Source organism: Oenanthe melanoleuca, chromosome 1 (assembly GCF_029582105.1).
Source record: "Oenanthe melanoleuca isolate GR-GAL-2019-014 chromosome 1, OMel1.0, whole genome shotgun sequence".
NCBI classification, from domain to species: Eukaryota; Metazoa; Chordata; class Aves; order Passeriformes; family Muscicapidae; genus Oenanthe; species Oenanthe melanoleuca.
Window position 1 is genome coordinate 103,843,512 of NC_079333.1, and position 26,998 is coordinate 103,870,509.

The window sequence follows — 26,998 nt, forward strand, 5'->3', positions numbered from 1 at the left end:
CCCAGCCTGGCCCAGCCCTGGCTGGGACAGCCAAAACAAGGACTTTGGTTCTTGGCTGTCCCTCTTTTACACTCACTGTCTGCTTCCTACACCTTCCTTTCCAGAACCTTATTTGCTGGTTAAGAGAAGTCCTAATGCAAAGAGAAGATGCTGTTTAATGGGAGGAATTTCATCAGCATTGCAAAACTGGCAGGGACCAGCAAGCAGCTGCTGAGGCAGTTTTGGTGAGTTTATCCTGTAGTTTTATCTGGTGTGTGGTGTTTGGTCAGAAACCTGGAGTCAAAAGAGTGGAATCCTGTGAAGGAGTGAGTGTTTTTGAGAAAGGCTCTGAGGAAGTTTTCCCTGCAATTTTAGTGTCCTTTTACCTCACCAGGCAGCAAGTTCTGTGACTTCAGGAGACTGGAGGATTATATGTTTTTAGTGTTTGTAGAATACCATTAATTTGTTCTGTGGGATTTAGCTGCAAAGGAGGAATGTTTCTTCCTCCTTATTAAGGAGGAATTATTTAGGATATGAGGATAATATAGGAATATTTATATATATATAAATAAATATATTTATTATATATTATAAATAAATATATATTTAGGATATAAGGATAATAAGGAATTATTCCTTATTAAGGAAGGAATGTTTATTGTCAAGGTCAGTGTGTGCTGCAGGTACTGTAACCAGTAAACAACTATCTGAATAAAGTACAGGTAATATTTCTGCATGTAGACATATATCATCCCCAGTTTGGGTGGGGAATTCTCCCCTTGAAGCTGCAAGGTGAATCTCTGCCTCATTATTTTGTGTCTCTATATACCCTGGAGGCATGCAGGAAAAGCATGATGTGATGGGAAATTCAAAGTCAAGCAGGCAGACCTGTCCCTGTGACCTGGCTTTGGGCTCTTTCTGCACCCACATAACTGTGCCTGTCCCCCCTGATTTCAGGAGAGTTCCTGTATGACAGGGCTTCACTAGGCTGCTTCTCAGGTTTGTCACATCTCCAAAATCAGCTTAAAATTTTAGAACTGAAACTTAATTCCATGTTTTCTAGTGGTTTTCAGTCAATTTAATAAGAATAGAATTAACACTTGTTACATAACAAGTGATTAGTTCTAGAAAACAATATGCAGAAATTTCACATTCATGGGAATCCTAATGTGCAATAAGTAATTTTGTTTATAATTTCTACATTCTATAATTTCTTACATCGTAAGAAAACCAAATGTTTTTCAAGTTCTATGATTTATTTTTTGCCATTTTAGAGCAGTCCTAAAGGCTGTGTGTTAATTTTTTTATGAATTTTGGATTTTTACTGCAGCCAATTGGGAAATTTATTCAGTTAAGAGAGATAATGGAAAAACAAGTTTGGAAAACAACTGTAGTAAAACTGGTTTTCCAAGGAAGTAATCCAATTTGTTAAGTTCCACATACAGCATTGTTATTTTTGGTGGGTTTTTTAACTTTATAGCATAATGTTGGCATAAGCTATCACCACTGTCTGTGAGTATTGCCAGCTAAGCACACTGTGCTTGATACTGCAGGATAACCTAATGTCTGTGCTAATAGTCCAAAGTTATGCTGTCCCTGCTCAGAAAGGAAGAAGCTGAAATTGCTTGACCTTGCAATTCTGCCTGTTACATTTTAACTTTGGTATGTTGTCTCATGCTCCTTCTCTGGAATTAATTTTTCCATTTCTGCCCCTCTTTCAGATATGGATAACAGGCAAGGGAGCAAATTTCTTGGAGGTCATAGCAATAAAATAGAATCTTCAACAGGTCAGGAGCAGATCTCTAGTCCAAATTTCTGCTTGCAGCCTGTCAAACACCATATGAGAGCAGCTATACCTTTGCTTAGCCACCTCCTGAAAATACTTAAGGATGGTAATTCCAAATCCTCTCCACATAACCAATTTCAGTGCTTCACTATCTGCCAGTGGAGAAATTAGTGGCAAATATTTCTATTTCTCAGTCCACTTCTAAATCATGCCAGATGGTGAAACAAGACCCATGAGCAGAAGTTGCTGTTTGGCAAATTGAGATTAGATAATCTCTAAATCCCTGGAAGGAATTGCAGGCTGAAATGAGAAAAACAAGGAGCAGCCCCAAAGCTGTTCTGGAAACAAAGAGACAAAGGAGAGTAGGGAGCAGCAAGCAATTGGATAGATTTTAAAGCAATTTAAAGTGTTTTTTTTTTTTTTCCCACAAACAAGTTAGAAAAGCAAATCCCTGTTCTGAAAACTTAAAGTAATTAAAGAAGTCACAGTTATAAAACCCTTTTCCTTCAGAATATATACAATGTAAATTAAAGCAAATCCTGTGATTATAAACTTGGTATTCAAGAGTGGATTTCAGTAGCTTGTCTTGGTGGGCTGTTTACCATGGTGTGGTAGAAACTACCTGACCCATAAATGCCCATACACTTGTTTCCCTTTTCTTCTTCCCTCTGCTTCAAGCTGCAAATGTGCTTGAAAATGTCCAGCAGAGAAAGCTTTGCTCTCTGCTCTGGGAGCCCACACAGCTTTGGGACCTTGTCACCTTGTCACCTTGTCACCTGCACAGCTCCCTTGGGAGGCACAGCAGAACCAGCAGCCCAGGAGGATCAGTGATTCCCCTCTGTGATCCATGGCACACACTGCAATGGTCTGGAGTTCCAGTTTCCAGCAAGGAAAAGATGTTCCTGCCCTCTAAGGCAGAGCTCTGAAACCCAAGCACAGCAAGATCTTACAATGACATTTCACAACCAGCCTCCATAACTGAATCCAGGGCTGTTTTAGCACATGGACTGGGAAAATGATGTGGTGAGGCTCTTTGGCTGGAGCTGCCACAGCTACAGATGGACACCAGGAAAGAAACAGAGCAGGCAAAGAAAGGCAGAAGAGAAAGGAGGACGCAAAGAGCACTGAGCTGAGAAGGTGGCACTCTGAAAACCAAAGTGGAACCTACTGAAAAGGAATGGGACAGAAATAGAGAATTTGGAAAGTTTTGAAATAGCTTAAACCCAAGTGGAGCAGGAGCTCTGAGGGACAGCCCTCATCCCTGGTCTGCAGCTGCACATGGAGCCTCTGCCCACGAGTCCCTGGCTGTGTCCATCTGGCCAATGGTTTGTGCCCTGTCTAGCCCATCCTCCAAAGCCAGGGCTCTGCAGAGTGGGGCTCAGGCTGTCTCGTGGGGCTGTCTCCAAAGCCTCCCAGGCTTTGCCACATCTGGGCATATTTTCCTAGCTGTGGACTTCAGGGCTTGGCAGTTAGCAGGCACTGCATCTGAACCTAGTCTCAATGGTGAGCTAAATGTGAGCTAAAAACACGAATATAATTGGAAATAGAGAAGTATTAACTGCATTCAGTTCACTTCTTTGCAGTGCTTTGGTCTCCATTTCATTAGATCAGTCTAAAAATGCTGTATTCCACTTTAAATAAAAAGACATGTTTAGCTCATACCCATCAAAACCTTAGCAAGAGTACAGTGTGGGCTGTGTAGTGCTGAGGAGGGCTGTAAGTACAGAGGCAGAGGAAGGGCTGAGCTGCCACACTTCCCTGTTAATCTTAGCCTCATCTAAGCTAGAGGAAATTTGATCATGTAACTTCTGTGAGTGATTATCAACATCCAGTCTCATGTGATTCTGAAGTCCTAAATCTGGATGGAGGCCAGAATACACTGAATAAATACCACATGTCCAGAATGTCTCTTGTGTGGTATAGTAAGGCTGTTTTGTTGGGTTTTTTTTTACCCTTTTTCCCAGTGTAATGAAGAGGCTTCATACACATTTATAGAAATGCCACCTTTTGTGAGAATGGGGTTGGAATGTGGCAAGTGTCTTCTCATGCACAAAGCAAAAAGAAGGGAGAAACAGCACTGAGATCCATTTCTGTTCTTCTGTCCCCTGAAAGGGCAGCTTTGGGGTCTAGACCTAAGTTATTTTACCAGGTTCTGAATGGCTTTATTTGACAGGCAGCATGCAGTTTCCATATGCATCTCAGAAGACAGAAGAAAATACATCTAATATGTATTTTATAATAGAATTTGAAACATTATTACAGTGGCCATACAGTGGCATGCTGTGCCTATCTGACAGAAGGAGTTGTTTAAATACTTAACAAAATCAGTCAGGATGATCCAGCTGGGTCATGTGAGGGGAGTGGGAGAGATTTCAGGTGCTTGCTCACTGGCTTTAGCAATTCAATTTAGCATTGAATGGCAAAAATTACACATTTTTGGTTCTTTTAACACAGGTATGGGACTCCAGCTCAAATGAATGTTCATCTGAAAGGTCGGGACCTCCTCACTCTACAGAACTACACAGCTGATGAGCTGAAGTATTTGCTGTGGATGGCATCAGATTTGAAACAAAGGATAAAGCACAAAGGAGAGGTAAAATGACTTAACTGTCATTTAGGTTCCTCAGATGTTGAAATAAATACTGTTCTGAAGGGTATTGTGAAAAAGCCTTTCAGCTGTCTTGTCCCAAACAAAATCTCCTGAGCTCTTAAATACTGTAAATCGTGCTGCAAATGAAAGAGCCTTCCTGTAAAATGTCCAGAGATATTCTGTGAGCACTTCAGAGAACTTTGTGAGTGGAAAAGTTAAACAGGTTTGTCCAGCTGACTCCCTGTTGTCAGCTAACCCACACACAGTGTACATGCAGCAGTAAATGTAGGAAATGGAAAATACTTCCCTGCATGGGATTAAATTAGAATCTGAGTTCTCCTTAATGCTGGCTCAAATTGAGTGCCAAAATGCAGTTGCTTTTGGACTTAGAATTATTTCTTTGCCTTTAAGCTTTCCACTGCTTATGAATTTATTGAAGGGCAGGAGAACAAAACCACAGGTAAAAAAACCCACTTTTGCAACTTTTCTAATGGTGAATTAAAGCATGCAAGAAGTATTTCATACTTTAAAGTGTATAATGATTATAAAATTGAATTACCTTCACGTTTCAGTATTTGCCTTTGATGCAAGGCAAATCTTTGGCCATGATTTTTGAGAAGAGAAGCACAAGAACAAGATTATCTGCAGAAACAGGTAGGTCAGAGCAATGGCACAGTAAGACTTTATATGAAACTGTATACATTGAGTATATACTGAAAAACGCTGCATAATTTTGTATTTAGGAATTTCTGCTCAGGAGAGACCTAAACTTTGAAAGCAAAAATAAGAAAATAATGGTGGTTATTTGTGTTTCACCTTGCATATTAATTTCACAAGCACATGGCTTTGGTCACTGAAATTTTGTCAAAATTTTCCAAAACATGGTAGATCAGAAATAAAGTAACAGGCAGAAGTAAGCATTGCTGGTGTAAGCTCCTAGCTGTACTAGCAAGATGTACATTTTTAAATCTCTGTTTCAGTAAGCATCAAAAATCTAATTTTGTGCAAGCTGAAATAAATATTTTTCTAATGTAATATACATTATCATTGCTGCATTTTAAAGTGTGTGTTTAGGCTGGGAATCACAGTAGTGCCTTGATATAAATTCGAGGGGAAAATTAACATGATTACCTACAAGGGAAGATAACTTGATGGAGACACAAGGGTATTAGCCAAAAAATATCAGGCACTGGAACATTTTTCTTTTAGGTTACAGTCCTGCAAACATTGAAACATGTACATATGGTATTTTTATTGACATGGTAGATGTTCTGAATTCAATGGCATTGCTGAAATAAATCACTCATCAGTCAATCAATCAATCAATCAATCAATCAATCAATCATTTATGGCAAGAAATAACTCTGAGCTGGTGATGCATCAAGGAGGCATCTTCTTCATTTCTCTCATATTCTCTCTTCTCTCATTTAAGTTGACCCAGCATCCCTCACTTCTCCTAGTAAAGGAACAGGAAACCTGTTGAGTATTCACATTTCTATTCAAGCTGTAAGAGAGAAGGTAGAAATAATGGAAGGAAGAAGCAGATACATTAACTCCAAACATTTTTTAATTTGCCTTTGTATTGTCTGGCACAGCCATTTGCCTGCTGATCCTGCTCTTTAAGCAAACTTGTTGCTGCTTTCTGTTTTCTCCAGATAATGAGGACTTACTAATGTACATCCCCTCTCTGTGAAGACCACCCATCTTTTAATTCCTGAGTTTTTAGTCCAGTTTCTTATTGCCTGCCATCTTGGGATATGGCCAGGTAATGAATTCTCTGGATCTGTTTATCCTTCCTTCTTCTGTATTCTGAGGGAAACACTGCTTAGTCCTTGGCTTTTGAAGGCTTATGGAAGGGGGAAGCTCAGGAAAGTTCAAATGAATTAACTTAAGGATGGGAGTTAATGCACATGAATTCATCCAAGGGAGAATTAAGCTCCAGTGAAATAAAATAAATTTATTTCTGAGTGAGAGCTTGCACAGGGAATTTAATGCAGTTTAGCTCCTGTGCATTAACTTTACACCTTCAGTTAATTGGTCTTAAGCCTGTTAAGCTTAAAACTTTGCTTCAAAGGCAGACTCAAGTTCTTTCTGTCCACAAAAACTCTATACATTTCAGCTGCTTTTTTAAACATAAATGATTCCCTCCTTGGGATTTCTAACTCAAAACAAATGTGGAGCCACATGTGTTCCTTTTAACTAAACAAGATAATTTAATACCAATTTTCTAATGTCTAGTGAAAGTGGACAATTGCAGTGGATTGAAGTGTTTATTTATAAAGTTCCTGAGTCGTCTCAAATAGCACTTCCCAAGAGTTGCCCCTTCAATAACTTGAGAGAGGTCACTCGTAGGACAAGGTTGTGGGGATGAGATTAATCTAAACAAACTTTGCAACTCTCAGGAACAGCTAAATCAGTGGATTTCATTACAGAATAGAGACTTGGAAAGCACTTGGAAATCTTCTCTGTCCAGTGTCTAGGAGTTTGTTGGGACATATTAACACCATGGAAATCTTTGCAGGATTCCTACTTTCCCTGTGCCTATAAAGAACAACATTATTAAAAAATAAATAAACAGAATGGTTGAAGTTGGAAGTAATCTCTGTAGGTAATCTGCAATCCCCTTCTAGAGCTAGTTGTCCAGGACTATGTCCAGAAATCCTTTGAATATTTCCAAGGATGAAGATTCCACAGTCTTTTGTGACAACCTATGCCATTACTCAATCAGCTTTTCAGTAAATAGAATTTATTATTCAGAGGATCTTCCCAGTTTGTGCCTATTGCACTACTGAAAACCACCTGGCTCTCTCTTTTTGCCTCCTCCCTTCAGATGTTTATTATATAGATTAGCAATATTCCCCCTGAGCCTTCTGTTCTCTAGGCTGTGCTGTCTCAGCTCTCAGCTTTTCTTCTCATATGAAATATGGTTCAGTCCCTCAGCCATCCTTGTGACCCTTTGTTTTATGGACATTCCAACTGTATTGAATATGTCCATGTTTCTCATACTGAGGCCCCCAAATCCAGACTCTCGAGGTTTGGTATCACCAGTGCTGTATAAAGGATCACCCTCCTCCACCTCCTGGCAGTATTTGTCTGGTGCAGTCCAGGACACCATTCATCTCCCTTGCTGGAAAGGTACACACACTGCTGGACCATGCTCAGTTTGCTCTCCACCAGGACCCCCAAGTCCTTCTATGCCAAACTGCTTCCCAGCTGGGGGGCCCCCATCATGTCCTGGTACATGGGGTTGTTTTTCCTCAGCTGCAGGAATTTGCATCTCTCCTTGCTGACCTTGATGGGGCTCCTGTCAGACCATTTTCCCAGCCTGTCAAAATCCCTCTGGACAGCAGCATGACTCTATGAGGTACCAGCCACTCCTCCAGTTTTGTGTCATCAGCAGATTTGCTGAAGCCACTCTCAGTCATCGAGGGCCTTGGCACAGGTGTTAAACAGGACTGGACACAAATGGACCCTTGGGACACTGCTGTCACTGGCCTCCCACTGGACTTTGTGCTGGTGGTCACCACTCTCAGGCCTGGCCATTTGGGCAGTTCTGAGCCCATCCCACACTCTGCTCATCCAGGCATCCACACCTTGGCTAGCAGGATCTCATGGGATGCACTGTCAGTGGGCACAGTGAAGTCCAGGCAGGCAAAACGCACTGCCCTCCCCTCATCTACCAGCCCAGTCATAGAACCAGAGGCAGATCAGGCTGCTCAAGCATGACTTCCTCTTGGTGAAGCCATGCTGACTACTCCTGACAATTTTCTTCTTAATCTGCCTAGAAATGGTTTCTGGGATTAGGTGTTTCATCACTTCCCCATGGATTGAGGTGAGGCAGCTTAGCCTGAGTTCTCTGGCTCCTCCTTCTTGCCCTTCTTTAACATAGGGGGTGCCTTTTTGGTATTTCTCCTGGTTGTCCAGATCAATTGAAGATTATCAAAACATTAATTTATGATGCCTTGTAATAGATCGATTTATATTTAAGGTTTTCCAACATCCTGGTCTATTCTAATGACATTGCAACTGTGCTGAATAATATAATGCTCCTTGGGATATAATTCATTGCCTCTTTAATCTTGTCCTAATATGTATTTCTGAAACCCATATAATTTTACCATTTCTAAGATAAGTAGTGATGTTGTAAGTTTAGTGCATAACTAGAAGTAGCTTCCATAGAGTAGTGGCAAAGTAAATCCAGTTCTGTGAGCCTAGTAGATTTATTTCTATTTTATTGGAAAATGTGACATATCTGCTATTACACTGGAAAATGTCACCTCTTCACAGCCAGAATCCCATACCCATTCTGCATAAAACCTTGTGTACTTTTTGAAAACAGAACTATTCACATGGTCATATATTACTTGTAAAATAAACATCCTCAGGCATTGCACAAAAGTGAATGGCCTGTTTTTGTTATAGCTTTGGTGTAAAATATTCTGATTGTCACTGTTGCTCTTAAAATATACAGCTGCAGTTATATTTTAGTGAATAAGTCATAAATAAATCCAACTATTTCACAGTTATTGAATGCAGACAATATTTCACAGGGTAGAAATGGAGAGGAAGCAGTGCAGGTAGGAAAACTCAGCCTATCTTTTGCTGTGCACTGGTGTAGACAAGATCTTAACAGCCTTACAGGGGTTCAGTGCCACTGGCTTTAGTGGAATTACTCCCAACTCACTCCTCCTACACAGTGGGGTGAGAGGAACATGATGGCCATGCCTGAAGACTACTACACAGTCACAGAAATAATTGCATCATAGTATGTGTACTAAATTAGTGGGGATGTTATTACATGGCAGGGGTACAGGGTCTGTTTTCTGTTGGAGTGGCTAAGTGTTATTTAGCTTGGCCTCATTATGGAGTGCCCACCAAATGCATTCTTAGTTTACTCTCCACTTAAAAAGGTAGCTTAAAAATAACTTTAAAAAACTGCTTATCAGTTTTTAGCTTCTGCTTTAGGAATATTCTGTAATTGCTGCCTAGGAGACTTCTTTGTAATCAGTCTAAATGGAAAAATACTTTCTATTTTGTAAGTCTGGGCAGGCAATAAGGAAATTAATAAATGCAAATCCGTATGTCTTGAAATTCTAAAAAAGATCCTTCCTTTGAGCCTGAGAAGATGACTGTGTGTGTCTCCTGGTGACAGCCCCAGAACTGTGAACTACAGGATTCATTTTGGCCCCCTTGCCCCATGCAGCAGGAGCAGTATGGGATGAAGATTTCTCTCATGTCCTGTCTGAAAGAGTCAGCAAAAGTGGGGTCAATAATGTCAGCATGAAGCATGAAACTGTGTATTTTGAAAACTAACAGCAGTGAGAAGTGTGGACACGAGATAATAATCTTTTCTGGGTTTGCAGTATGGACATTTAGTAGTTTGTTGAAGATACCATGATTCCTATAAATATTTAGCAGGTGGCTTTGGATATGACCAGGTTGTGACAACAAAGAAGATTAGATCTCCCCGTTTAATACAGCACTCCTATGTTTATTTGCTGACTTGGTGCCTGCATAGCCTCAAAAGGCATCATTTTTTTCACTTTCTACTAGTAGTCTGGATGAAAGAATCTGAAAATTATTCTGTCTCTGCAACTATATACAAAGCTAGAGCACAGAGCTCCTGTATTTCCAGATGGAAAGTTTGGGATGGAAATATGTTCCCAGGCCCTGCTCAGATGGCCAGTTCATGAGCAGAAAGCCCAACACATCAGGGCTCTGCTCTGCACACAGACTCCAGGTGGCAGCTCTGTCTGGGCTGCCTGACATCTGGCAATTCTGAATAAATGTTCAGATTCCTACTTTTTTTACCTGGGCATCATTTATAGAAAAACAGAACATATCCATTGGAGCCTGCTTGGAATTCTACCAGAATGTATGCATTTAGAATCCTAAAATGCAGAGCTGCTGTATTGAGTGAAACTTGCAGGAATAAATCACTGACATAATTGTATATGACTCAAAAAAAATTCCACAAGAATTTGGGAAAGAGAAGTTACTGCCAACGACAATTCATCCTTGAGGTCTTGATTTTAAAATTTGCACTGAATAAACAGTGCAATAATGTGTAGCTTGAAGACATTTTCCTGTAAATAATGTTTGTATCTGAACTGCAGCGGGGAGATGAAAAAAGTAATAGTAAAATAAATGATGCTTCATTCTTAAAAGTTTTCTCTGTGTGACTTGCAATATTGTTGAGAGTTGGAGCAACACTTAACAAAAGCAACAAGCAATTAAAAAGGGTCCATTCAATGAAATGAGTGCACACTGGCTAGAGGGAGCAGAAATTTGCCCTTCAGGTGGGACCTGAAGCACCATTACTTTTAATCTGACATTTAAGTAAATTAAGGCAGTCCAAAGACAATTCTTTGCCAGTATTGTTTTTATCTATTTCCTTTTAAACTCTAGAGACTGGCTGAACTGATGGAGAGAAATGGACCTCACCTCAACCCTGCTGCCAGCAGGAGGTGGAAGTTAATAAGGGTTGCTCTGTGCTGGGAGCCCAGTTGTGGGGCCCAGACCTGCTGCCTGCACCTGCTGGTTTTATCTGTGTAAGGTTTCAGTGTTCAGTCCTGGTGTAATCCTCTTTTAAAGAGTAGCTGTGGGACAAAGTTTTTAATCCATGGCAGACCTGTACAACCACCGTGCTGAATCTGTCAGCAGTGCCATCTAATGGATACAGCCAGCCTGAGCAGCTTTTGACCTTTGCTTCTAGCTTTTTCTTCCTTTTCCACTTATTTTTCTCTCTCTCTTTTTAATTTTTTTTTTTTTTCCTAACAGCATGGAATTCATCAGCACATCCAAGACATCACAGTTTGGTAAACAAAGTGGGGGATCTCTACTCTTCTGTGCTGTATGCAGCCTTTCTCTTCCTGGCAGTATAAATATAAAGATGGCCTTTTTCTAGATTTTTGTCACAATAAAAGACTCACACCCCCACAGTGTTGTCTCAACAAGGCTGGTTTGTCCATACTAAAGTCCTCTGGAAATTTCCTCCATCAGAAATGCTAGGGCAGGATCTGCCTGCAGAAAATTCCTGTACTGGGAGGGAGTTGTTCTTATCACACAGAAAATGGCTTGCAGGGCTATGTACAGCCCAGTTCAAGTCCTACACTTTGTACATCCCAGCTGTGGGACCCTGTGCCCCATGCTAGGACATGTTGTGCTAAACCAGCTATGACAGCTCAAAAAACAGCCCCATCAGGCACCATCCTCCCAATGAGTGGCCATGAGGGACTTTACACTCATTCAGTAGAAAGAGGCTTCAGACTTAAACCAGGCAAAGCAGAGAGACTCAGATGTTGGTGAAAAGAAGATGCTCTGTTCCCTGCCTCTGTTGGATGGTTGCTTGTCATAACTTTTTCCTGGTGATGCAATTAAAATAAAGAAGCAGATAACCTGAGAGTTGCCCTTAACATGCAATTTGTCTTCATCCAAAACACTGTTCAGATACCTTTGAAGTTCCCCAAAGTGTTTTCTATTCTTAAATGATGCTCAAGTTCTTCCATGGTTTCCTGCTCAGGAATGGATTTTACTCTTTATAACTAATCCATCCAGTTCTTTGGACCTCCTTGCAAATTCCTAACTATTGCAGGGTAGAGGGATGCTGGCAGGGCCTGAGACCTTCCCTTTTCTCTCTCTCACATTATCATTTTTAAGGCACTTGGTCATTTGAGACCAAATTCGAGTTTGCTACAGTGTATGAGGAGGCTTAGGGTTTTCTGTCTGAGTGACTTTACATGAAAGACAATGTTGATCCTTGCAAGGATGTGGAAGTACACCAGGTGACTTGGGTGGCTCTTCTGGGATGCAAAGTCCCATGAAGCAGAAATGCAGCATGATGAATGGATTACCTGGCTCTTAACAGGGAGCAACAGTGATGCTTGTGACATCTGTAGCCTTGGAGCTAGAATGACTGTTCCTGTGATCACAGACCAGAGCTCATGGCTAAGGATTTCAGTAAGGCATACATTAGAGTGGATTTGTTCCAAAGCACATTTATTTGAGATTTTGTATATCAAATGCTAATCATTTTAACATTCAGGTGTCCTGCTGAATTCTACTTTTATTTTTGTCAATATATTTTATATCAAGAAGATTTTGAATCTTGGCTGTAAATATGAGGTGCTGATGTTTAATTTCTCTTTTCTTTTAAATTTTTCCTCACTGTAGGATTTGCTCTCCTTGGAGGACATCCTTCCTTCCTTACAACACAAGATATACATCTGGGCACTAATGAGAGTCTCACAGATACAGCAAGGTTGGTAAAATGTCACTTGATTGATCACTGCATTTGGTAATTGATTGGGCTGTCTTGCAAAATTTTGGAAGCTGTTATTTTCTTTCTGGAAAATGTCAGAAGGTAGTCCAAATTTCTTAAGTATTTATAGATCAGCTCACAGAATCTGTAGCTCAGTAAACCTTCATTCCATCCTCTCAAGCTATCCTACACTTCCCACACTGAGAATTATTTTGGCATCTAGAGTGTTAATTAGGGTTATGGAACAGTTTTATGAACCTCAGAGTCTTGTAATTCCACTGAAGACAGCACATATATTCAAACAAGACTCGAACCTTCTGGTTCTGCTGCCCTTGGAGCAAAATCAGAAAGCAAAGACACAATTTTTGTCAGTCAGACCAGCTGCTGGTGGTCCTTAGCCTGCTGCAGGAGCATCCCTGCAGTGACAGGGTGGCACTGAGGGCCTTTCTGATCCCCCTATTTCAGCAGCACAAAACTGGACCAACACTTTGCAGACAGTTTCAGATTTCCTGCACTCCCTCCCCAGCTGTCCCCACTGCTGTGGGCTGTGGCTCCCTTCTCCTACTGGCATCCCTGGAAGATCTCAGCCCTGCCCAGTCCCACAGCAGGGATGGGCAGCAGCCTGTCTCCACTGCTGTGGCAGAGTCCTGAGCTCAGAGTTTTTCTGCAGTGGACTGCCTCTGATGTTGCAGAAAATGAGATCATGTTTTGCAGGTGCTCCTGCTGTTTTCCATAGCATTCCAGCTATTAAAGCTTCATCCAGCCTTAGCTTCATCCTGCTTTTTAGGCAGCCCTTTGGCAGCCTGGGGTCGGTTCAGTCAGGCCCAGCTGTTGGAAGGTTAGCAGTGTCTGAGTGTCCTTTTTGTTCTTTTTCACATGCAGTGTCAAGCTCATCAGGCTCAATTCAAAATGTGCAATCAGGCAGATGAGTTCCACTGCCTCTGCTGAATACCACAGTTCTGTCAGTGGGAGAGACTGTTTGAGAGCTGTGTTGCTGTTCTCTGTGATGAAATCCAATGAAAATTTAAGAAAAAAGATCAAACATTTGAACATTTTAAATTTTACTTCCTTGGTTTTACTACTGAAATGGAAGACATATGGGTGTTGATAGTAGAAAGTAAAAATCTTGGTCTCTTGAGGTTTGAAAGTACTTAACTCTCACTCTGCTAGATTCATAACTCTGCCAGAATCAATGTGAGCTGCAACAATAGAATCATAGAATGTTTTGGGTTGTAAGAGACTTTAAATATCATCTTGTATCATGGACAGGGATATTTTTCATTAGATCAGGATGTTCAGAGCCCCATCCAGTCTGGTCTTGAACACAGCCAGGGATGGGGCATCCACAGCTCCTCTGGCAACCTGTGCCAGGGCTTCACCACCCTCACAGTAAAGAGTTTTTCCCCACTATCCAATCCAAACCGACTCTCTCTCAGTTTGAAGCCATTCCCCTTGCCCTGTCACTCTTGTAAATAGTCTCTCTCCACCTTTTGTCTAGGCTCTGTTCAGGCACTGGAGGGCTGCAGTTAGGTCAGTCTGGAGCTTTCTCTTTCCAGGCTGAACAATGCCAGTTCTCTCAGCCTTTCCTTGCAGGCAAGGTGCTCCTTCCCTCTGGTCACCTTGCAGCCCTCACCTGCACCACTGCAACGCTGGCTGTGAGCCCCAGCAGCTTCAGGAAGGGGAAGGATGAAGTCAGGGCCCTTCCAAAGTGCTTCCCTGCAATAACCTCTACCAGCACTGTCCCAGCAGCCATGCAGGACTGTCACCTGGGGCCATTCAGATGCCAGCCCTGAGCAAACGTGACACAAAACCAGATATGCTTAATTTAGGCCAGTTTTCATTTCTTTTTCCCAAATGTGACAGTAAAGGGACATTCAATATTTTGTTTGCAGTGTCCTGAATGGCCTTTTTTTTTCAGGATCAAAAAATGAAAAAGGCAGACAATAAACTACAAGAAACAAGGCCATAAATCTCCCAGCTGTTCTGAAGGCATCCCCATTCTGTGGCTAAAGTTCCTTCAATAGCCACTTCCCAAGCAAACCTTCAGCCCCCTTTACTTTGTCACTTCTTGCTCTTCCAGCACAAGTCCCTGTTTATGACTCTTACCTGGGAATTTTACTCCTCTGCTGAATCACAGCTCTCACCTGCTGCAGTGGGCAGGGGTTTTCCCCAAATCCTTACAGAGTCCCACGTGCTCTGCTCCACTCCTGCTCTCATTAGCAGAAATACTGCTGACTGCATAATCAATGCTGAGCAGTTTACCCAAAAGAACAACTGGAGTGTTAATTCCTTGGTGCTTCTTGTGAATGAAGGATGACATCCCAACCTCATTCAGTTAAAGTAAGAACAAAAAAAGAATGCCTGTAGTAGACCCAGAGGGTATTTCAAATATTTACAGCCATGTGTCTGGGGCTCTGAAGGCCTTTGAAGTACTTGAGATTGAGACTTAAAGTGAAAGGGGCACAGATCCATAAAAATCACAGTTTTTATTAGAACTGCTGCAGGTAAGGGTTGAAAGCATTGCTGCTGTGAATATATTTTTAGTGACTTATTACCTGCTCATAAATCAGCTCCTCCATGCTTCACAAGACATTTACATTTACACTGACACAGTGGCAAAAAGTTACCGCCCATTAAGGAGCTCTCAGCCTTTCAGAGCTGTTTAACATGTCTGATATATTACCTGAAATGAAATATAAGTACTCTGTGTTTCCCACTGTAGAGCAGTTCCACTGGGCATCACCGAAGCTCAGTGGCCATCAGGTTCAGTGGCAGCCCTGAAGAACTTATAGTGTGATTTTACCAGTCCACTGGAATTATTAGGGCATTAATCTCTGCCTTTATGGGGAACAGGTTTACTTTGCTGAGAACACATCCACTGCCTGTCCCTGTGAGACTGTGAGTGAAAGTGAAGTAGTCTTGTCAGAAGTTTAAAGCTTTTGAATGGATATAAACCTTCAAAACAAAAGCAAAATTAGCTTACATAGCAGTATTCTATACAAAATACATGCAAATGCCCCATTTTCAAATTCAGAGGTCTGCCATTCCAAAAAGGCATATTCTGTGTTTCATTTTGGATTCCTCAGAGGATACAGTCGAGGAAAAACAAATTCAGGTTTTCTCTGTAGAAATAAAAATTACTTCCAAAAGAGATATGCAGCATCCCAATGCAGTCAGTGTTCCAATATAACACATTTTCAGGCTCCAGGATTTGGAAGTTCAAAGTTTCACAGTTTTGGAAAAGAATGAAGAGAGAGAAAGACCTAGTGGTTGATAAAATAAGAACCTTAAATGTAGTCACCTCATGAACCTGTGCTTATAGCCCCTCAGCTTCCAAAACACCACCTTTGATAAGACTCAAATATTCAGGACCTTTTTTTTCTATGCAATTTTTGTCCATGGTTTCCTTTAAACTGATTCAATTACTGGAGACTTAATCATTCCCCTGTAATCAGAGACCTCCCGCCCAAGTTTAGTTTTATTTTGATTTCAGAAAGAAAAAAGTCAGTTTACAGCTGATTTTCCTACTGTAAAATATCACATCTAGAAATGCTGGCAGAAGGACTGTCTGATGTCCTGCTGGTAATGAGTCTGATATCTTCTTTCAACAGACTAAAGATGAAAGTCCAGCAGTTTTCACTAGCTGGTGATTATGACTGAACTTTCCCTAATGGCATACCCCATGGAGGAACCATCTCCTTTAGTTTCTTGATCAGCTGTGTCAAATAGAAATCAGCTGTCCTGACATCCTAAAGGAAAGAAGTGCTGTAAGGAAAATGAGCAATTTCCCAGTGTGATTGCCCCTTTCCCTTGACTGATGGGGACTGGCTGTGCCTTGTTTAGGGTGAATTAGCCAGTGAGATGGGTAACAAAAGGAACCATGCACCACATCCCTGATGACCAGTTCAGAACAGAACAGGTTTCCCCCAGAGAAAAGAACTGGTGAGCTAAGAAGAAATGATGGCACCAAAAGTAACTGTTTCAGTACTTTGTAATCAGTAAATACCTTGCTCAGTTCCTCCTTTTCATTTGTAGGTATTATTGGCAGTGTTTTCTGCAGAGAGAGCTCTACAGACAATCTTGTAACGTTTTATAAGAGCTTTGCTGGTGTGAGGAATGTCTGGTGTCAGTAGAAAATACTTGTTACTGACTTTGCCAGGGGACCTTGCTGATGATGGTATTAACAGCCTTATTTCCACAAGAGGAGATGCAAGAATTTGTCATGGCTAATCAGGAAGGCAGATACTGCAAGGATTTTTTCCACATATTTCTAATTCAGTCCTCCCTTGTTTTGTTTTAAGGTCTTATTTCAGATAACGTGAAAACACACAAAATGTTACTTCAAAGTCAGGCTTCAGGGCCTGATTAAAACACAGAAATGCAGAGAAATTAAGAGCTCCAATCCATATTTAATTTATCTAAAAAACTCAGAGCATACTATGCTAATCCACTATGCTAATCTCTGTGTCTTTCACACTTCAGCAAGTGAGGTTAATGACAGAGTGGTACAGGGGCTCCTGCAATACCTTCCCTTGTACTGAGTTTGAAATTTGGGCATTACTTGAATGCTGATACCATGTGAGCCAATACACAGGTGTGTAGGTAGGAGAAAGCAGGCCAGCATCCCCTGCCTGTTCTGTTTCTGTGTTTATTATGATCAGTAAACAATTGTGGTAGTCTAAAACAGGTCTGTATTGCTGACCCTCACAAAGTCAGGCTACCACAGAGTCTATAATATTCAGTCAATGCTACATTTGTTCTTTGTTAAAAGACTGAAAACAATCATATACCTTATCTCTTCTGAGGTTATCAAATTCTTCAAATGTTACCATATCACACAATCTCTTATCTTAGTTCAGAGAGCTTAACATGTATTGATGTTCCATCTACTGTGAAATGCTGAAGAGAAAAGAATATAAAACAGAGCAGCAGTTTTCAATTACTTACTATAGTAGTGTTAGGAAGTGAAACTTCTTACTTATTAGCATCTTGTTAGATGACAACATTTGAGTCTGTTCTGCAGGCATGATAAATTATTCAGATACCCGAGAAATATTGATTCATTACCATTTCTCATTAATATTTATGTGTTGCATGGTGAAGGGTGCAATAGGGGTGTATTTATTATGTTTGACTTGAGTATTTTCTGCCATCTCTAGGGTGCTGTCCAGCATGACAAATGCAATCTTGGCTCGAGTTTATAACCATAATGATCTGGACCTAATGGCAAAAGAAGCCACGATCCCAATAATCAATGGATTGTCTGATTTATACCATCCTCTTCAGATTTTAGCTGATTACCTAACTCTTCAGGTAAAAATATAAACAATTTTTTTTTTTTTTGCTAATTCTTAGTAAGTGTTTGGGGAAGTCAGCTTCAAAACCATTTATTTATCTCTAGGTTTTTCAAAGTAGTAATTACATGGCACTTGTTGTTTAAAGAGATCTTCATCCAGCAATATAATTAAGGACCTGTTTAATTTAAAACAATTACATAGTCCTATCAGCTGTAGTGGGACTGAAGTTAAGCATAAAATTAAGTATTTCATTGGGATTGGTCTGCAACTCAAAGAATGTACAGAGGGCTCTACATATTAAGACAAAGATGAGGAACTGGCTCAGGAAAAGCTAGCAGAAGTTTTTCCACTGACTTAAAAACACTCAGCAGTTTGTTCTTGATTCTCCCTAATATATGAATTAAAAGTAATCACTATTTATTTATTAGGAAATTGATTGAACAAATTTGTTTTGAAAAGTCATTTAATGTTGCCAGTGCAAACATTTAGTGTTCAGGCACTTCAACCAGTTTAAACTTTGCTCACATCAAAGAACAGTTAAAAGAGATGGTATTTTTTATTTTTATCTTATGTAATAGTGGATCTGACAGCAGGATAACATTTTACACACAGAATACCAGATGTTTATCTGTGAACAGAAGAACTATGTAGTTTTACAATGGGTTGAGGATCTAGCTTATAAAAAAGATTATTATACTGCAGGGCTGGTTGACAGCTATGATGAACTCCTGTGACCTTGTTTATTTTCTGAATGAATAAAAACCACACTGCTTGAAAATGGTAGGGCAGAATAATTTCCTGATTCATTCAGCTATGTTTCTCAGCTGTTGGGGACTTTGCTATGGGACATTCAGTGTGTGGGAAAGATCTAGTGAGAGCAGTATTAAATTAGTCATACTTTAAACCTTAAATACTGAAAGACTCGTGTTCAGTGAAAATCACCTTTTTATTTTAAGTTTTTTGTAATTTTTTTATATTCACAGTGAAGAGACCAGCAAAAATTGATGAACATCAGACTAAAATGGTTACAGACCTCAGGATAAGGGAGGTTTGTGAGATCACATTGAGCCAGCCTCAGTGTTCAAATTGCATTAGACAGTAAGCTGTAATGAGAATGTCATAATTCCATTGTAAACAGTGTGTGCTAATATAAGTCAGAAGAAACTTCTGGTTGTGTTTTGTGCAGTGTTCTGTCTTGCAAACACCTTATTAATTAGCATTTTATCACTTGTGAGTAGCACTCTTCAGGAACAATCTGTGACTCCCAGCCTGCACAACCATGGATATCTCTGCCCCTAAGCCTGGTTTTATCCAGGCCACTGACTCCAGTACCCAGGATCTCAGTGCTGTTGCCCTCTACTCCACCTCCAGTTAATGAAAAGAGATCAATGAGCATCTCAGTCACCTTCTGCAGATGCACCTCTTTCTCCCCTGACCTTAGGGGAAAGCCTATGGAATCAGCAGGGTGAGATCACCCTCTGCTCCTCCTCCTCTGCATCATCCTGTAGGGCAGCTGCTCCAGAAGCTCCAGCTGAATGAGCCCACAGGCTGCACTCTTCCCTGGTAGAATACCAAGGGCAGCACCAACAGCTGGGGCTGTCCTTGCTGCTCCAAACACCAGGGAGGATCTTTGGTGATGGAGAAACAGGTCCATAGCAGTTGGTGCTCAAACAGAAGATGTGTTTGACACAGAGAGCTGTCATGACAAAGTGAGCACTTACAGAGATCACAGGAATGGCTCAGCTTTCAGACAGACATGGAAGTTTTTTAAAATTTGCAGCACTTTCACACTCAGCCCAATAAACAGAGCACCATTTTCTCCATCTGGCCATCTCTCCCTGACTCTTCCCAACATGTTCCTTAGCTCATAATTTGTCAGATCTTTATAGGGCAGCTGGGTGGCCACCCTGCTATGCCAAGGGCAGGTTGCAGTGCTGGTTGCTGACTCACTTTCCATTCCTGCTTTCTTATCCAAGAGAAGGGCAGGCAGGGGAACTCTCAGCAGCTCCTGTGGGTGATGGCACTGCCTGAACTCTCCCTTTCTGACTTGCTCCTCTGCTCCCTTGGCTTCCTCTTGGCACTGTACAGTGGGTTGGAGAAGGCTGGAGTGGCATATAATAAAACAACGTTTTAATCATGTAGTGAACTTTACCAGGCCACAGAAGTGAGATTAACTCTTGAAGAGGTGTGAGCCACAGGGTCTAGTTGCTGCTTACCCCTAATCAAGTTTCTCGTGTGATTTTCAGCAAGATGTCATCCAAGTACTGCCTGCAAGAAGATTAATACAGGGATGTGGAATGGTGCCACTGATTCTTTAAATGAGTTGAAAGTCCATATATAACATTTAGACTGTTTCTGTGCAATGCAAAGGCAATTTATTTGATTTATACATATATGCAAACTACAGTAGTGGCACAGACTGCTAGCCTAATATTTAAATGTAACTACAGATTTTGTGCAGCTTATTTCTCTTTAAAAAATGTCTCTTCCCTATCCCCATAAATATTTTCCTACTTGGATCTGTTCCTCCCTGCTGTCAGTACATACCCAAAATGTACCTTTTTTTGTTTTCTTTTTTTCTCCTTCTCCTTTTTCCAGTGGAGCTCTACATGCACTCTGGCCTTCTTCATGCTTAGCACATTTTTCTTCTTCCATTTTCTATATCCTATTAATTTTGTTGAGTGCCTTCTTGAACCCTCCTCAAGTACTTTCTCTTTGGTCTGAAACTACATAATTGCATGGTTTGTTTTGGAAAAATCTTTTCTTGCTTATAGCTTCTGTTTCCCTTTTCACAGGTGCATTTTACTGTTATTTTATTGCACTGTTATTTTAGTATAGTACATTCCATCTACCAAACAATGCAGCTGGTTTATTTTCAGGGCTGTCAATTCTCATTCTGTATTCAGGGCAAATGTTCAGGGTGTTCTTTTCAGATCATGCAGTGTGCTCTTGCTATGAATATTGGGATGGGATTCCTCAGGTTCAGCATCCTCCTGCCCAGAGCCTTCTTCCTGGATCCCCTCACATGTTTGAAGTCTAAGCTGGCTCTGTCCTCTAGTATTGTGCTCAGGGTTAATCCCCTCTATTATGGCATGATAAACATTTTCCTAGGCATATATACACACTACCTTCCATCTTAATGAGGGTGTTGAATTGAGTGTGCTTGAGCCATAACCCACTCAAAATGTCTGCAAACATATAAAGAACTCTATTTTGGGGATTTGGGGATTTGGCCTTTATGGAGTGTGAGTTTGTGGGCACACACTGAGCCCCTTTACTGCCCAGCTTGTGCTGACAGCCATGAGCTGAGTCCAGCCAGTGCCTCTCGGTGTCCTGGGCAGGAGCTGTGCTCAGCTCTGCTCTGCTCAGCGTGGCTGGAGGGCAGCATCACACAATTTGTATTCCAGAGACAGCCTGGGTATTGACATTGATTCAATTGATATTAATGTCACTGGCCAAATCAGCTCACTTGTAGCTGACTGCAGGATGGCCAGGCTGGTAATTAGAGTGGATCCATATGCCACTAGCTTTTTATGTCACTGCTCTGGGGGGAACTTTCTTTTTCAGAAAGCAATGGTTGGCATAAGAAATACATTGGTGATTTCTTTTTAAACAGCATAACAAATAATGTTGCCCAACTTGAATAGGTCTGCAATATATTCTCAACTTCTCCTTGCTGTGTTACCCCAAGACCTCAAATTATTAGTTTTTAAATTCATCACCATTATAACCTTTATTATTCTAACAATTATAAATCCCAACTATTATCTGTCCCCATCCTCTAAAATATACTGTATCAATAACCATGACAACAACCAGCATGGGAGTAAGAAAGATAACTGGCCCAGCATCTGCCTTAAGCCCAGTTTGAGAGCAGGAAGATCCAAGTTTGCCCAGTTTCTCATTTACTGGATTGCACTGTCTCCCAAAGGGCTAAAGCTTTGATTAGTCCCTGGCATTTGATTTTAAAATTTGACAGATTATTGATTCATTATTCAAAAGCTTGTTTTAATTGAGGGCTGTTATGACAGTTGTGGTCAAACATTTCAGAATTAATCTATAATGGTGTCAGAGTTTCAGTCTCACTGGAAGCAAGTCCAGGCAGAGGCAGACACAAATGTCCCTAATTAGTTAGCTCAGTCTTTTCCACTCATACAGCAGGGTCAAATCACTGAGCATACTTATTTTTATCCTGGGTTGCCTATCCTGATACACTGCAGCCATGGATAAGAACAGAATGAAATACTGTAAAAGTAATATGAGGGTGAGAAAATTTAATGTAAAATTGGTATTACTTGTTTAGCTGGGATTTTTTCATGAGAATAGCACAGGCAAGTTTTATGGTACTACAGCAGCATTTACTAGTTTGTCAAACAGGTTTCATAAGGGAGAAGGGCTTGACTTTCTAAATACATTGGTTTTTATGTGTGGCTTTACCAAGAGTCATGTTCCAAATGCAGAGTGAAACTGCAGAACACCCATGCAGGAGTAAAGCCTACATCAATAGAACATAAAACTGGGGAGAGATGCAAAGGGGAAATATCTTCAGGGGTTCTGGTGATCAGCAGATATTGTAAAGCCTCTCATTTAATTTACTGTTACTGTCATGGCAAAACACTTTTAGCAGGATTTCACCTGTGCAATTGCATAAGCACATACTATAAAAGAGAGAGTGGGCAGGAGGGGAAGTGTGTCTCATTTACTGTAGCTTTTGTATTTCCTCCAAGCTGTCTGGCTCTGACTAACAGTCCCCTCATCTTTGCTGGAAGCTGAGTGTGTGTGTTTGCTTGTAAGCAGTACAGTCACAGTCACAGTGGTCTGGCTTTAGATGAAGAGGTTTGAATTACAGCAGCAGTGCACCAGTGGCAGCATAAAGCCTAGCACAGGATACAAAACAGGCTCCACTAGCACACACACAGCTTGATTCTGCCTTGCTGTGACTCCCTCCATTAGCAAAACATCTTCATTAAATCAGTTCAGCTATGTCCACTCTGTACAGTAGTCACTGCAGATGTGGTTTGCAATTTGAAGTGTGTAACAGGGATCATTATGCAGACACATCCAGTGCTCCATATTTTATCTGTAACAGCTTGTAGCTTGGGAAAATAGAGGAAAGCACTTAGCTTCTTTTAATGCAGGGTAGCAACTGGAAATAAGGTGAAGTTGTTTAACATAGCAGTATATTTGTGACTCTAGTCAATACTCTGAGTATTAGGGCTGAGATGTCTATTTTTAAACAGTGAGATGAAAAGAACTCAGGACTGCCTCACTTGCTTCTGGCTGTGGGTTCTGGTCTCAGCTATCACTAAGCCCTAAATGGAAACAACACCTTAAATAAATGCTTCAGTTTGGCCTTCTCCTAGGAGCAGCATTGCTAGGAGATGTGGAAGTACTTTGAAAGATCCTTGGAGACCTGCAGAATGGTTATCCTGAAATAACTTCCATGTCCACCAAGTCCTGATTTGTTCTCCTGTAAATGCCCTTGCATCCAACCTCTGCCAATGAGCCTGTTGTTAACAAACTTTGGCTGAAAAAGCATTTTTGCAATACTGTAGTTTTAGCCCTTAAACCTGAACAGTCTGGGACTCCATCAGATTTAGATGTTTACAGCATTTTAATGTCTTTCAATATTTCAAATACTACTATTTTTGACTCAAAACTGTGGTCACTGGAAGAAATGCTAATAACTTTGCTCTGGAACAACTTCACAATCTATTTGTTTAGGAGAAGCTGCTGCCAGGAGAGGAGGGGTAGTCCCAGCCCTTTCCCTGTTCAGTCTTTTGGCATCTTTTCTGCAACTGCCTGCAAGGTTGCCACTTAGTACAATGGGGATGCTTATCCTCTCTGACAAGCATTGAATCATGTCACACAAAGTGTTGAAACTCTGTCTGGCTTCCAGCTACTACAGTACAATTGTAGCACGGCCCAGATTTGAACTAAGAATAAAAGGCTCTCCAGAAACTGTTTCAAGTCATGAGGTAGTTTTGCAGAGCAGGAGAATTTGGTTATATCTTTGTAAAAATTTTGGTATCAGTTTGAGTGCCTACAAACATGTATATTTAAAACAAGGCTCATTAAGGAGCTTCAAATTGCCCTGCTCTGTAAATATGTAACCCCTGTTACTCTTGTTCCTCCTTAGGCCTTATCTGCTGGGGTGGAAGGACAGAGTAACTGCACATGGCCAGGCTGTAAGTGCCATCAGGCAAAGCCACAGTTAACTCTGTAATGCTGTTTCAAGTCTGTGTAATCCACATTTAAAAAAAAAATAAAAAATCCCTGCCCTCTTTGTCTGAACAATGAGAACAAATGCTGCAGGCCATGGGTGGCACAGCTGCTTTCAGAGTGCTGCTCTTTGCTGTCCTGTGCAGCTGTGGGTGAAGATGCACTCCCAGGACATGGCCACTGCCATGGGTTGGAGTTAGTGAGTTAGGGGAAATCAGAGTGCAGGGATTGAATAAGTTTTAGAGTGAGTTCTAGTGCTTTTAGTAAGTAAAAGGTCTCAAATGCCACAGTAGCAGTGAGTGTTCTAGTGAAGGTTGCAAACATACTGATATCTTCAGCAGAGGCTCCAGGACCACAGCTGTAGACAGGACTTAGACATAATAGAGTTATAGTAAGAATATTGCTTACATTTCTTATATATAACAAGATAGGGTGTATGCATAGTGTTATACATAACCTGGTGTGCTAAGAAATTAGCATAATAGGTTAAAGACTGGTGGTCTGAGCTTGCATCTTAGCTTGTTGGAAAAATCCTATATAAGAGTATGTATTGGGGAGAGTTGTTGCTTTAGCCATTGTGGCTTTTAGCCACTTGCTTTTAGCCATTGGCTTTTGCCAGGGCTTCAAGCCATTCACTTATTGGAAGCTGCTTTGCCATTGCTTTTTGCCATTGCTTGTCTGCTTGCCTGCTGAGACTGATGTGCTTTGTAATAAGATGTGCTTTGTAACAAATAACCTTTTTAACTATTAGCTGCTTTGCTTATTTAAGATAACCCAAGGAAGTAAGAGCCAAGAGCTCAGTGTAGGAGCCTAGAGCTCTGGAGTTTTGTGCCTTAGAGCACCAGGGCTCAGAAAGAACCCACAGCCATGGCCACAGGCAACCAAGCCAGACCTCAGTAGGGATATTTTCACAATTTGGGGGAGAGCTGGAAGGAGTTCTATTCCAGGCATTAGGACTGTCTGTAAATTAAGGATTTCTAACATTCACTGATGCTTATGAGGCCCAAAGAACAGCTGCACATCAGTGATGTTAAAATCACTTTGTGTCTGGTGCTGAATCTCTCAGCCTGAGCCTCACCTCATGGCACCTGTGCCAATGTGACTTCTCCAGGGGAAGCAGCAGCACCTGGGCATTCTTGTATCACATGGAGGCATTCCCTCAGTGATCATCCTGTAGGAGAAGTAATTCCAGGTGTGGTCCATGCAGGCAGCACTTGAAGACAGCCAGCTGCCTTTGCACAGACCCTCCTGATCATTCCCTCCTGTCCATCAGAGGAAATGCAACCCCAGAGCCTGTGCTTGCCTTGGCAGGAGCACTATGGAGGGCTGAAGGGGCTCACCATGGCCTGGATTGGTGATGGCAACAACGTCCTGCAGTCCCTCATGGCCAGTGCAGCCAAGCTGGGGGTGCACCTGAGGATTGCCACTCCCAGGGTAAGAGAAACCTGCGTGGGGAAGGAAGGCAAAACCACCCAGCCTTGTCTCACACACTCAGGCATTGGGCAAGGGCCCCAGCTGCACCTATCCTGAGTGCCTGTTTGCAGAACCAAGCAACAAAATCCCAATCCAGCTATTTGAATACCAAGCAGGAGTGATTCTACTGAGTCCAGCATCAGAAATGGGAATACATGACAGGAGTATAGCTCATGAAGGATCACAGTTCCATGTGATAAAGCCTTACAAAGTCATCCAATGCACTCTCCCCATCAAAATAAAAAGTAAAATTAAGCCTTTTTCAAATGGGTGGAAGTCTTGCATCTTGTTTCATTTAAATTTGTGGCACAGCATTTTAGAATGTTGCATTAGAATACAATATAAAATATTTTTAAAAATTAGTTTATAACAAAAAAATTAAATGTTGTATATGCATTTAATCCTGTAGATGTCAAACTGCCTTTTTCTTATGTTTTAGAACATTTTCCACCACTTTAACTCCAAAATAAACTTTCAACACAATCAACCTAATTTCCTCAAGTTTTACAGTTCTGAAAGATATTCTTCTTCCATGGCCAATGGTTCAATAAGTATTTTTCTAACCATTCTTATTATTAGTGAAGATCTCATACAAGTTCCATGATGTCTTACCTGTCATCTCTTTTGTCAGGGCTTTGAACCAGACCTCAGGATAACTAAAATGACTGAACAGAACTCCAAAGAGGTAGGAGCCAAAGAGTCAGCCTAGTAGAATAGTTTGAATAGAGTTTATTCTCATTATAAATGAAGTTGAAGTTCCTTGTCTTAGTGATCTTCCTTATTTTATTCACGTTAGTATGGCACCAAGTTCCTTCTCACAACAGACCCTTTGGAAGCTGCAGACAGTGCCAATGTCTTAGTCACAGACACATGGATAAGCATGGGACAAGAAGAGGAGAAGAAAGAAAGACTGAAGGCCTTTCAAGGTTATCAGATTACAATGCAGGTAAAAACTGAGATTCTGGGGGTTATTTATGTTTTTGCAGTTTGCATTTATAAGAATCAACGAAGCATGAGTTTGGGGGGGTTTGAGTGGGGCCATGGAAAAGCCACATGCAAAGCTCCCTCCAGCTTAAAAACTCACAGAGATAATAAAGTTTTAATTATGTCATACACTCCACATGGCTTGGCCCCTTTCAGAGCTTCCCAATGAGATCCAGCTCCAGAACATGTGCAGCAGAGGGGTTTTCACTCCCCTTCTAAAGTCAGAGAAATTGGAGTGACTTTTTGACTTTTGTGAAGTCAGCATTGAACTCTTACAGACTTGCATGGAGATATTCCCATCTTATTCACAGATGAGGAATTCTTTTGAAGTCTGTGGAATTCTTCTGAGTTCATCATCCAAGTAACCAGAGTGGGAGTTAATATAAAATTTGTTAACCTTTTTACTA

The 26,998-nt window shown here is 41.1% G+C and overlaps 1 protein-coding gene across 1 annotated transcript in view; it reads left to right on the forward strand.

The window, feature by feature from the left end:
* The first annotated feature begins 147 nt into the window (after window positions 1-147).
* Window positions 148-26,998, forward strand: part of OTC (ornithine transcarbamylase) — a 29,121-nt gene continuing 2,270 nt past the window's right edge. Inside the window, exons 1-10 of the mRNA XM_056491995.1 lie at window positions 148-224; window positions 697-701; window positions 1,310-1,368; window positions 4,215-4,358; window positions 4,928-5,009; window positions 12,528-12,615; window positions 17,775-17,928; window positions 25,446-25,568; window positions 26,239-26,292; window positions 26,404-26,553. Coding sequence (XP_056347970.1) covers window positions 148-224; window positions 697-701; window positions 1,310-1,368; window positions 4,215-4,358; window positions 4,928-5,009; window positions 12,528-12,615; window positions 17,775-17,928; window positions 25,446-25,568; window positions 26,239-26,292; window positions 26,404-26,553 — 936 coding nt within the window. The remainder of the gene's footprint in view (window positions 225-696; window positions 702-1,309; window positions 1,369-4,214; window positions 4,359-4,927; window positions 5,010-12,527; window positions 12,616-17,774; window positions 17,929-25,445; window positions 25,569-26,238; window positions 26,293-26,403; window positions 26,554-26,998) is intronic.